The 13,477-nt window shown below is 37.8% G+C and overlaps 1 protein-coding gene across 6 annotated transcripts; it reads left to right on the top strand.

The window, feature by feature from the left end:
- Positions 1-347: 347 nt before the first annotated feature.
- Positions 348-12,752, top strand: LOC139115392 (uncharacterized). 6 transcript variants are annotated; one of them, XM_070677471.1, is made up of 4 exons: positions 350-515; positions 2,780-2,999; positions 9,339-9,711; positions 10,496-12,751. In XM_070677471.1, exons 3-4 carry the CDS (start codon positions 9,387-9,389, stop codon positions 11,140-11,142), a joined length of 972 nt encoding a protein of 323 aa, XP_070533572.1. In that variant the 5' UTR covers positions 350-515; positions 2,780-2,999; positions 9,339-9,386; the 3' UTR covers positions 11,143-12,751. The 6 variants fall into 6 exon arrangements, with proteins under 6 accessions (XP_070533570.1, XP_070533572.1, XP_070533575.1 ...); XM_070677470.1 differs by lacking the exons at positions 350-515; positions 2,780-2,999 and adding exons at positions 5,474-5,735; positions 6,223-6,317 and having other exon boundaries at positions 10,496-12,752; XM_070677469.1 differs by lacking the exon at positions 2,780-2,999 and having other exon boundaries at positions 348-515; positions 10,496-12,752.
- The last annotated feature ends 725 nt before the right edge of the window (positions 12,753-13,477 follow it).

The raw sequence follows: 13,477 nt of genomic DNA, 5'->3' as shown, positions 1-13,477 counted from the left end.
ACATTCCTTTATTCTCCCTCCTTATTTATGTTTAGATTCAAAACGTTAGCCTTTTCAACACAAGGTAGTGTGTGGATTTGACTGTCTGTATGAAAATTCACCCGTTAAGTTTATGACAATACACCTACGAAGACTGAATGTCGACAGACTTTGGGAGTAGAAAGGGCAACTGTATTTCATAAACAGAACCAATATACCTGAAAACACGTAGAGTAGCTGTAATAACATGAAAACCTTATTGCAAAATCCGATGTGAAGACGAGGCGCACTTTTACCGTTGAGGGCGACCTCTAGGACCCTAGTCTGGTTCCCTGCCCCATTTCTACCGCTGACTGCGCTGTGCTAACTAAAAGGGGCAGGGAACCAGACTACTGGGACCCATGCAGCCGACTAAGTTTAGTCCGACAGCAGGATTTTTGAACGCGTGACATTATAGTTGGCAAGCTCGAACTCAACTTAGATTACTCCGCTGCGCGGAAACCAATTTGATGATCACATGCATCACGTTTTTAAAGGTAAGAATGATTGGGTTTCTATGTTACTTTATATGACCTACAGTGCTCGGTGAAATTAAAAAAAGAAATCGGTGTTTCCGGTAACCAGGCCAACCAACCCTACTTGAAAACATTCCGAACCCACCGTATGTATTGGTCTCAGCCAACAAAGAAAGAAAAAAAATTCCTCCAACCTTCCTACCCTTATTTTCGGAGGCATGAAAACAACATTTTGTTTATTTATTGACCTTATTATCATGTGATCGCATGTGACTGAATAGGCTAGAGCAAGTATTGACGAATAGATTACGTTATACCAAATATGATAATTTCCTAAACAAAAGGGCTTTATTTCAACTCCATGCCTGTAAGGCTAAACGAGAAGGACATCTTAGACTATACCGATTGCATAAAAAGTTGTTGATTAATTGGATACGAAAACATTTGTATAAACAATTCATGATTGACAGCATAGCTCCAGTGTTGAACGACGCGATTTTTATCATCAAAACGAAAGTGAAAGTGAAATACCTAGCTTATGTTTGGGGGCCTCTTTTATATACGAATGCAATTTTATACTCGGGGATTTCCCTAAATTCTATTTCACTTTTTCCTGTTAATTAGCCGCCACATCTCCTGGCCTTTTCCCTAAAGAATAACGATGTGTCGTTCGTACAGACTCAATACACAAACTCGTACCCAAACACCCTGAGCTTACAATTCACTACCGGTCTATAATTTCGGGTTCGTTTGAAAACTGTTGAGCTCGAGAAATTAACCTTCTTGTTTTCATTCAACCTGAAAGGCTGTGAGACAAATTTCGAAGATAATTGTATCCCTATCTTAATATCAAATAATCGAAAAAGTTGGGTAATATGCCGATACAAAACAAAATTCAAGAATATTCCTGAACAAGTATCAGTAAACTTCAAGATAAAAAAATATCAACGAAGTGCTTGCTTGAAACAACTCTCTGCCATCAGCGAACAGCTTCACCCTCACCCGACCCTTCTCGATGCATTTTAATATATGGTATGATAACTTTTTGTAAAGCGATGCTGTTAAGGTAGAACGCGCCTCGGGGACAGACATACGGACTTTCAAACTTTTTTGAATTCTTTTCTGATCCACCACTTGTGGGGGTTCATTTAAAAGCTCTTGGTGTAAGCAAACTTTCTACTGGTGTATTTTTTCGAAAATCGAAAATTTTATTTTTTCTCCATAGAGTTAACACAGGGATGGCGGCCATTTTGAATTTCAAATATCGGTAAATCTTGAGTAATTTGTTTCTCTAGTTCCAAAATGTGCACAGTGACCGCAGATTTTTGTACTTGATTTTGAAAGAGAATGATTGAAATATTCTTTGAGGAAAGATTGAGCAGAGGTTTAAGTCTTTCACTTTCGAGGCTCGAACTACCTTAACGCTGCAGTATGCAAATAATTGCTTCAGACCCTGAGTCCTATCTTGCACAAATAAGCTAACTCAACTGACGACCTAGCAATACACGTACAAGGCCAGTTGAGAGTCCGAAGCTTAATGAACAGCTCAAGCTTGTAATAATTATTTAACCATGTAAAGACTACATCTCTCAATTTTATATGTATTGGGGGGCCTACATTAATTTTGATGGTATAGGCCTAAGATAAAAATAGAAGTTTTAAAGGCACAATATAATCGTCGATTTTACTTTCGTTTTATGATGATTATCTGTCAGTTACGCCTTTCATGTGTATGCCTATAGGCTGCTGGGTGTTTCTTGGAAACGGGATAAATTCGCGTTCAACGTAAACAAAGAGTGGTTTAAGCTTACGCAATAAAGAATGAAGTGCCTTGATGACTGACGATTGTCTACGTGCTTTTCCGTACACATAGCCCTGAACTCAAATGACGTCATTTATCTCTTATTAATATGCAAAATAAATATTTGTCCCAAGAACGACGAAAATAAAACCTGCTGGTGCTACTATGGATACCAAAAGTCGCACTAATTTATGGCCCAGACTACAAGCTGCAACAACACTGAGTCACGCATGCAACAAATAAATTTGTCTGAATTGCAAGCAGTAGGCCTGACGATGTTGCGAGCGTGCAGATATAATTTAGTAACAAACCTGAAATCGCGTTTTTAGGGCTATTCTCACCAAAATTTTTCTTCGTTTAGGCCTACATCTTTGAAAATGAAACCCAGCCCGACAATGTCAGAATATTAACGGCAGCCATATTGAATGATGAGTAAATTCGAGGTATTTTTCCAACCCCAAACTTTTCATTGTAATTCCCTCAGAATATTTATGATCAAGAAAGACATTTCCTATGGGGCAACGGAGTAAAGTTTCGTTTGGACTGTTTGGAAGACGACACGCTTCAACGATCAACTTTGACCCCAATATCATGTTTCCTACGTCACACCATGGAGCTTTTGTAGCTCCACGGTAAAGGAAGGGACCTTCCGGACGGTGGAACTGACTTCTTCTTGTCATTGTCGGCTCAGGATAAGCGATCAGGCAAGGTTTTAATATGTATCTACGTGGGTTTGTGTGTCACAGATAATATCGCTAGAATTGTACGAGCATAATATATCGTTGATGTTGCCACGTCAATGTACCGCCCTCGATTAATCTTCAGACAGCGCACTATGTAAGACCAACATTTTGCATCTCACATTTTGTCTTGCATGTCGACAACTAGCTGTGGAAACGCAGCTATCTGTTGGCGGGGTAGCGGGGATCGCTATGCGCGTCAAAGGTCAACTCCGCGTGCCGCATAGCGATTCCCGCTACCCCGCCAACAGATAGCTGCGTTTCCACAGCTAGTCGACAACGAGCATGCCACGGCAGATCCTACTAGAATCAAATGTGCTTGTGGGCCTTTATTGGTGCTTCTTTCTCTCTCATTTGATTGTCCTTGACACGGGTCAAGATTGTAGCTTGATCAGGGCCACGACGTGTCGCTAATTTATGAAAGGATGTATGTCGCGTCGGGGCGAGACTTCATTCCCTTTATTCCTGCCTCACTCGCGTCTACCTACAAGCACGGAGATAAAAAAAAACGGGAAGTACAACTCTTCCGGCTTCCACTAATTGGACCTGCCCACCGGTTACCGTGCCTGCTACTAGTGCTACGCTTCAACCAAAAAAGCGCTGGAGACTCATGGTTGTCTATGGGTAAACTATAAAACATTTTCGCTGACAATCTGTGCATTTATATGTAAATTTTGTGAAATATCATTTATTTTTGAACTGCAATAAGTGTCTTCACAAACAAAAAGTGTAGACTGTCAATAGTCTTGTGTGCCTCTTCTTTCTATTATTAGTATAGTCTCTCACATATCATTACGGGAAGGCTCCAAGTATAATCCATTTCTCATGGTTGTCTATGTGTAAACTATAAAACATTTTCGCTGACAATCTGTGCATTTATATGTAAATTTTGTGAAATATCATTTATTTTTGAACTGCAATAAGTGTCTTCACAAACAACAAGTGTAGGCTGTCAATAGTCTTGTGTGCCTCGTCTTTCTATTATTAGTATAGTCTCTCACACATATCATTACGGGAAGGCTCCGTTAATTCCCTACTTCCCCAGAGGATCAATTTCATAGACCTCCTTTTCCTACAATGGCACTACAATAGCACCAGCTGGATTAGATAAACATAACAATGGAACATTCACACCTTGGGGATTAACAGCTCTGTTTGTCACCCAAGTTGCTCAGGCAAGGACTCGAGTTTCAGGTACCATGCAAGTTTAATGCAGTTGTCCCCTAATGTGGGATTTGGGGTTCACAAGCGTAGAGCCTAAGGGGCAAGTCAGGAATATACCTTAATAGCAAGGCAAATCATTCGACTGATAACAGTCACTTGTGCCAGACATTAAAATGGCCCATGACTCGGCCGTGGCCAGTGTTACTGCAACAACGAAAATGGCGCAAAAGACTGTCAACAGTCTATAATGGTGCTGTCTGTACAACTACCGTACAAGCCAAACTACAAATGATGATAAACATTACAGCTTGTCCCTTTTGATTTTGAGAGCCAATTGTACTTCAAATTTTTAATAGAAGTTTATTGTGAAATATTCTCTTTTATCTTTTTAATCAAATTACTGTAAACCTCACAAATAAGTGATTATTTGTAAATGTTAAAAAGTTTTCTTTGAAAGTTCAAAGGTCAAATGAGAAATGTACATCATTTAAGATACTATTGATATGGACTAGCTGTTACACGCAGGGTGAGAGTCTGACTGTTTTCTGTGCATGGATATTGAGGAGAGTCACTTATTTTCAAAGGGTCACTATTTTCTGTGCGGCGTCGTTTTGAAAAAAAACTGGCCCTCCCTCTTTAATTTTTGTCTAGTCCCTTAGAGGTACCGAATTATGTCATTGCTATATATGTTTTGGCAAACAAGATATGTCATCCTCTTTCTCCCAAGTTGTAGTTATTTCTATGGCTTGTCTGTGGAGCCTGGTAAAAAGAGAATTAAACATGTAGAGGAGGAAAGAGTCTCCCGTTATAACTTTGATATATACCATAGCTGCTGGCCAGTCGTGTACTCGTCATTTTCAGTTTACAGACTAAATCACAGTCAAATGGACTGTATTCTGTACCGATTTTCTGTAGTTCTGTTGAAGGGGTCAAGAGTCAAACAGCCTGTACCTATCAATCTTGGCAGGTTTGTTGGACCTTGTCAAATGTTGTGCTATGCAGCTGCCCAACCGACTGTACCATTATTTTGGGGAGATGGCTGTCGGTGTGAGGGACTGTCCCTAAACTGTGCTGTCTTGAGTTGAAACGAAATGTATTGATTATGATTTCTGATTCAGAATAATGCCAAAAGTTTTGTGGTATAAGTAAGTGTCTAGAGAGATTCAGAAAAAATCCAAATGCATTGAGTTTCCAAAGATTTTTAGCTGCGCAAAGTATACCTTTATAGTTATCGCTTTGCATCCTGTTTCTGTAGGTGAATTGATTAGTGATAAGACAGAACAAAGGATTGATTGTTACCTCCTTGAACGTCTAGGCTTTGTTGAACTGGTCTGTGTGCAAGCACATACAAGACACTGAGCAAGACAAAACACATCTGCACCATGGGCATGAACAGTAGAAAGTTGTAACTGCTGAAAACAATTTGTTATTGTGTGACCAGGTGCAAGGAAATTGGTGACTGATCAGTAGTGGTCAAGTGGCATCCATGTTCTTGCTAATCATGCGGCTCATTTTGTTTGTTGGCTTCCGAAAAAGGTATTGGTATTTTCTCTTTAGTCCCCACAGACAATGTCTGTTGAGACTATACATTCTGTTCTGCCTGTGTGTCTGTGTATCTGTCTGTACATCCATCTGTATGTGTATCTGATCACGAAAATTTCTCAGAGATCCAAGGAACAATTTTTTTCAAACTTGGTATAAGGATTACTCCTTCAGTCATATATATGCATGTTGATTATTTTTGTGATACAATCCAATATGGCCACATTATGGTCATTTTGTTTCCTGTACGTACCGGTATATGGTGTCTACAGTCAATACTCAGACAGGTTTTGACCAATGTCTTTCATACTTGGCACAAGGACAGTTTACATTTGTAACTTACGGTACATTTGGACATAAAATATTTTAACAATATGATCTAATATGGCTGCCATACAGCCATGTTTTGTTTTTGTCGGTGGTGTGTTATTGAATAAAAAATTAAAAATTAGCCTCAATATATCATATACTTTGTACACAGGCAAAATGTGGACAATAAATGTATGTTTGTTTGTTATTATTGACATATTGGATAAAAATTGACCGCGAGGACAAATGTCAGCTCTAGAAGTACCGGTATGTAATGAAATTAATCCAAATCTGATTCTGAAATTTCCTGACTTTCACCATGACATTTCAAAGACCCTTAGTTAGAAAATACAGCTTTGTGAAATGCAGTTTTGTTAGTGTTTGTGATTTTGTTAGTCCCCGTGACGAAGTCCGGCGGGGACTTATAGATTGGGTCCCGTCTGTGCGTGCGTGCGTCCATCCGTCTGTTCCTCCGTCATCAACAGTTTCTCAGACACTGCTGAACCAATTTCGTTCAAACTTGGCACAAAGGCATAGCACTATGACCTACAGATGCACGTCGATTTATTTTGTGATATGATCGAATTTGACCGCGAGGCGGTCATTTTGTTGCGATTTTTCACGTCTTTGGACCATAACTCAGATATCCTTAAGCAGATTCTGTTCAAACTTGGCTCAAAGGCATAACACTATGGCCTACATATGCATGTAGAATTATATTGCAATACGATCCAATATGGGCGTGAGGCAGCCATTTTGTTTGCAATTTTTCATGTCTTTGAACCATAACTCAAACATCCTTGAGCAGATTCTGTTCAAACTTGGCACAAAGGCATAACACTATGGCCTACAAACGCATGTCAAATCATATTGCAATACGATCCAATATGGGCGTGAGGCGGCCATTTTGTTGCAATTTTCATGTCTTTGGACCATAACTCAGATATCCGTGAACCAATTCTGTTCAAATTGGCACAAAAGCAAAACATTATGCCTTTCATATGAACACCAATTTATTTCGTGATATGATCCAATATGGCTGACAGGCGGCCATTTTTTTGCGATTTTTTCATGTCTTTGAACCGTAACTCAAACATCCTTGAACCGATTTTGTTCAAACTTGGCACAAAGGCAAAGCACGTACTATGGCATGCATAATAGGATCCAATATGGCTGCAGAACTGCCATTTTGTTGGAATTTTGCATGTCTTTGAAGCGTAATTCAAAGGTCATTACACCCATTTTGTCCAAACTTGGCACAAAGATCAAGCACTATGGCATACATGTCAATGTACTTCGTGACATGTTCCAATATGGCTGCCAGATTGTCATTTTTTTCCAATATTGCTGCCCGATGGTCATTTTTGGATTTTTTCATGTCTTTGAGGCTTAATCATATGCAAATATTCCTAACCAATGTTGTTGAGACCTGGTACAAAGATAAAGTACTATGGCATACATATGCATGTCTACTAATTTTGTGCTATGATCCATATGGTCAATAGACAGCCATTTGATTTCAATTTTGGTGTGATTTTTTTAATGTCTTTGAAACATAGGTCACTGTCCCTTGATGGACTGATTTTGTGTTTAAACGTGATACGAAGATAAAATACTATGGCTGCATTCTTGTGCACATTAATTTGTTTCATTATATGATCCGAAATGGCTGATGGCTGATTACAACAACATACCCGATCCCATACCATTTTGAAAATTCCACCAAACCATGTGTATAGTATGTGCCGTCATGACACTAGAGGCAGTGAGGGCATCATTATGTGTGATGTAATCAAAAGTTCCTTCAATGGTCATTACCGGCAGAGATTGGTCAATTTATTGAACGTTCCTCAGATTACTTTATTATGCAAGTCACAGGCCTGCGATGCACCCGTTGCATCAATGTCATACCACAGCTACCTAGACCACAGCTACCTAGACACCAAAGATTATAACAAAATGGACAAGCGGGGACTGTGTCATCAACGATGACTTGTTATGGAATAGAAGGGAACTATAGGGATATTAGCTGCCTTTCATGCAGAGAAATTTCTTGTAAAATAACGATGAAGTTTGCTGAATTTTAGTGCTAATCTGAATCCATTTTCCATAAAGCCATTACATTGGCTTATACAACCCTCGAGGAAAGCCAAAATTAACGGGCTCGGCAAACCTCGCCCGTTAATTTTTGGCTTTCCTCTCGCCTTTGCCCACAACTTACGTTAATGGTCAGAGCATCGCCTGTTATTTCTATAATGTGTGAGTTAAAATAATATGCCATTAATGATATGAAATGCAATGAAATCAGATGTTATGAAAATGTGGTGATTGAAGATGTTATGAAAATACATGTACTGGGTAGTGTGACTGAAAACCACACTGAAAAATGAAAATTATCAAAATGTTTTTTCCAAGTGTTTTGCATGGTATCTGTCACAAGAATTGAATTCCCCCCTGCTTGAAAATGCTGAGAGAGGATTTGGTTCTGATCGAGGGGACCTCAATAAATCATGCCAATTTAAGATATGCAAATTATGGGTTTTAAAGGTATTTGCACAATTTAGGTTAAAATGTAGATCAAATCTCAAATTACATGGAGTTCTCTATTTATTGTTCTTCATATGGCGAATATTTAACATATAAAGGTATACAGTCACCTGCAATCTAAATATGCCAAAATATGGTCAAAGGGGCGTTCCTTGGTATTCAAAATGCCAATGTGAGGGTGCTGCTTTTTAAAAGCAGCCACCCACTTAAAACCTGTGATTGGTTAGAGTTTCTCTTTCCATGGTAACTGTGGCAAAATTGGAACAGGTGACAGTATAAGCTTTAAGCATACTCAATTATCATTCCAACTTCATTTACAGCAGTTCAAACAGAGTTTCATAATCTGAAGGCAAAGTCTAGGCAATGGTCCTTCAGCTTCTACAGATGTCTGATGTTTTGTCCTTATTTTTAGGGGCATGTAGATGAAATAGTTGGGGAGTCCCATAATTGCATATTCTGTAGAAAAAACTGATGGTCAATTAAGAGCCCCAGAAAGATGTTATAAAAATGGGGCACTTATGGACATGCTGAAAATTGAAAAGTAATGACTGCAAGTAACTTCTCCGTGCATTAATTTTTATTCCATATCTGCATACAATCTTTTTCATTTTTCATGCAATCCTTGATTGGATTGTTTTGAAACTTCAAGGCAACATCTTCAAATCTGTTTTCTGAATACACTTCCTAGAATATCAAATGGTCCACCCCTGAGTTTTATTCACATTTATTTTCCAATTTCAGGTAATCAAGTTCAGTTATATTATCTACAAGTCAACAGGAGACATCAAAATGGCAGACTCCGGTGCAACTGTGAATTCATCCGAGACAGCCAAATCCAAGGATGCAGTCATTCTGTTTTCAAAACTGCTCTCCTTTCAGAAAGCAAAGTGTGAGGTCAATAGTCAACTTAATGAAATCATTGGAAAGGATCAGATAGTTGAGATAATGGAGGATAATAAGAAAACATACCAAACATGTGATTATCGAACAGTAACTGCAGTGGTTGTAATTGATGCAAGACAGACGCGTACATTAATCACACCTTCACGAAGGGATGCAAATGTGGATCATTGGGATGAGTTGGAAAGGCTAGAATCTGTTACAAAACCAAAAGGTGAGGCATAATCCTTTTCCCACAAAGTTTGAGAGTGTTAAGATAAGGAGTTTCCATGAAAGTCTAATGAAACAATGAAAACGCTTCCATTGTCTGGTCCAAGCATTGTACGAGTAAGTGTACCTGAACCTAAGTAACTGCCAAACAAATGTCAAAATGACTGCATATAGTTAAGCTGACTTAAAAGATCTTAGAAACTGATACCAAAAATTAATACACAGAAATCTATATTTCTTTCATTTCACTTCACATAGCAAACACAAAGTGTACAGTGCATCAAATCTCGCAAATAGCATTAATATTCATGCATTGAACCATGTCTGTATATAAAGGCCACGAACTTAGCACAAACAAAGCATGCCACAGCCATTGTGACACTTTGTTTAGTTGACATATCAGTGCCTTGGTATGGCCAATCAAAACTCTTCCTCAGACAATGTTGTGATCCCACTTCATGAAGAACATGCAAATTTGTCAGTGCAATGCATAATAGAGATAATTATGATATCAGGTATGAACAAATGCATTTTGTGAGTAGCGTTCCCAAAACCTGTGCAATTTCCAGCTGTATTGCAGTCTACATGCAGTTGTCAGGTTCAACCTTCATTGCTAATTCATATTTTGTATTTAAGGGTCTATATAGGGACAGTCAAAGTAAAGGAAAAATGTTCAGCAAAATTCAGTGGTTCTTGAACTTTGACCGCTAGATTTAGTGATTCCTAGGTCATATGGATGATAATTCTATGTAGATAGTAACATTCACTGTATGTGTTCTTTTGTACAGGGTCTATTTTGCTTGTCATCTATGGAGATGAAGCTTCCAAGAGGATGGAAAACAAACTGGTGGCAGATAAATGGTTAACTGTCTGGAAATTCAATGATGAACATGCCACTATGTTTGTGAAAAAGAACCGATGTTTTACTCTCTGGGACAAATTCAATCCGGAACAGGAAAAACAAATCAAACAATACATATACACCTTACCATTTATAATCTACAAGAATCATTTCAATATACTGGTGGTGGGTGATAAGGAGGAACCAGGAAAATACCACGATCAATATTTGAAACTCCATCCATTCTATGATCTGTCTGAACCAAAAGAAAGTAATGGCAAGTCAGGAAAGATAGACGTGTATGAATATCAGTCCTTAAATATCACTAAAACCTCCAAACAGCCACCCCGTGAGAGCTTCAAAGTCCATTACGCTAATGATGACACCATAAACATCTGTGAGAAAAACCAAGATGAAGTGACCAATGAGCTTGGAAGATTGAAAGATCTCATCACCAAGACAACATTCCAGAATAATATTGTCTTCTGCCATTGTATGAGGTGTGTTGAGAAATTGCTCAAAAAAAGTTTAGCTCAGAAGACCTTCAAGCCAAGCACTGTAAGAATATGGCACACATTTATGCAATACATGTAGCTACATGTGGACTGCAATGTCAGAGTTTTTACCAGACATTGCTTAAGACTGAAAAGTGTAGATTATTTTCAGTGAAAAAAGGTGGGTCTACCATCTTACAGTGAGGGTATTATTTGAATCTTTCATAAGTGTTAACCGATAGACATTTGCTGGACATATGTACTGGTACTTTGCAGATTTCCCAAAACAAATATTAGTTTCACTTTGTAGAGTACTAGACAGATCAAATTCTCCCCTCTTGGATGGCAATTTTGAAAACAATTCAACCAATTTCATGCTCTTAGGCGCAATCTGAGAAAAACAAGTGCAGTCCTATTTTTCCTTATGGACAAAAACAAAGAAAATTCACTGTTATAGTCGGCAATAAAGCACACCCAGGAATGGTACACCAGGAGATTTTGACCAGTTCAAGACATATATGCATGAGTGATAGCCAGTGCATATATGAAGTGAACTGCATGGTCAAAATCTAGATAAAGTCTTTCTCTGGTGTAACCTTGTTTAACAGTTTGTAAGAGAGATGGCTATGTCTCTCTACAAAATCACCATATGAATTGCACGCTCTTGCATATAAATAAGCTGGGAAATATACCGGTATACCCCATAAGCTGGTGAGAGTGGAATATTAGTGATGAGGTGTGGGAAATTAATGATATTAAAGTTGAAATCATCTCTCTTGTCATATAGCCTAGTAGAAAGGTGACAATGAAAATCAAGGAAAATATACAGATATGAAGCAGAAGAGGCTGTTTCTGTAGTTTCTTTAATCTCCCATTCTGGAGGATAAATCATAGCGAGTTATTCACTGAATTTGAAGTTATTCAATGAAATACATTGTAACATCGTCTATGTATTTAAATGTTAGGTTAAAAGTTCTAGCTACAGAGACCTGTTTATGTTTGATTAAGTTCTGGATAAATTCTGCCTCGTATGAGTAAGATATAAGTCAGCAATCAAGGGAGCACAGTTAGTATCCATAGGAATTCCTATTCTCTGTGGGAAATGTGTCCTCCAAATTCAACAAATATGTTGTCAATGAGGAAATCGAGCATACTGGTAATGTCTTTCTCTGTATAAAAAACTGTAGCATTGGTAGTATTTTTAACAAAATATGTAGAAATTTGTAAAAAAATGCTTGTTTGATGATGTTTTTCAAACGTTCTTTCAATTGTTCATGTGGTATTGTTGTAGACAATGTGGAAAAATCAAAAGTTTTAATAGATGTTATCTTGGAAATATAACTTTTTATTTCAAATTATCCAAGTAGTCCGTGGGCTAGAGGGGGTCTACGTGCACCCCCCCACAGGATAACAAACCTGTATTTTTCAGAACCCTTGGGATCCCTAGAATACGAAATGGAATTTTAACAGAAAAAATATAGGGACGCAATAGCTGTTATGGTCATGTTTTGAAGGGTACCGAAAAATCACGATTTTCCAAGCCAAATGCATTTTCGTCAAATCTGTCTTCTTGTAAGTCATGTGCTGAGCTCATTTTTTAACATAACCTCACTTGTTTGGTATCATTAGAAAGGAAATTTATTCTTCTTTAAGATGACATATTGCACTATGCAATATCCTCTACAGTTTTTGTCAAATATAACCAAAACTTACCCTTACCCCAAAATTTAACATTACAAATTACAGAAAATCTCAAATTCTACCAATTTTTTAGCTAGGCATAATAAAAAATGCAATGCTTTGTCTGAAATATGTTTTGATTGATACAGGGACATGTCAGAAATATGAAATAGACTTTTAACAGAAAAATATTGGGAATCTACAGCTGTAACAGTCATATTTTGAAGGGTACCGCAAATCACAGTGTTGCAGATTTGCATGCATTTTTGTTAAAACTGTCTTCCTATAAGTTATCTGCTGAGCTTGTTTTTGAATATAACCTGGCTTGTTAAGTATCATTAGAAAGATAATTTACTAATCTTTAGAATGACATATTGTAACATGCAATATCTTGTATAGTTTTCATGATATATAACCAAAATTTACCCCATACCCCAAAGTTTACATTCAAAATTTCAGTCATAGCTAAAACCAAATTCTACCATTTTTTTAGCTTGACACAAAGAATCTGGCCGTTTTAGCTACTATAGACTATAGTCTATAGAAGCTATTGGGATGGGTATCCGTCCGGCGTCCGTCGTCAGTCTGTATGTATGTATGTATGTATGTATGTATGTATGTATGTATGTCCGTTTGTGAGGCGTCCGTCCACTCAAATATCTTGAGAACCACAGTACTTACTGATTTGATATTTGTTGTGTAGATGAAAAATACGATTTTGAGAAACTATTTTTTTTAATTTTTTGATATTGTTG

Source organism: Ptychodera flava, chromosome 17, assembly GCF_041260155.1.
Source record: "Ptychodera flava strain L36383 chromosome 17, AS_Pfla_20210202, whole genome shotgun sequence".
NCBI classification, from domain to species: Eukaryota; Metazoa; Hemichordata; class Enteropneusta; family Ptychoderidae; genus Ptychodera; species Ptychodera flava.
This window is presented reverse-complemented; position numbering and strand designations above follow the sequence as displayed.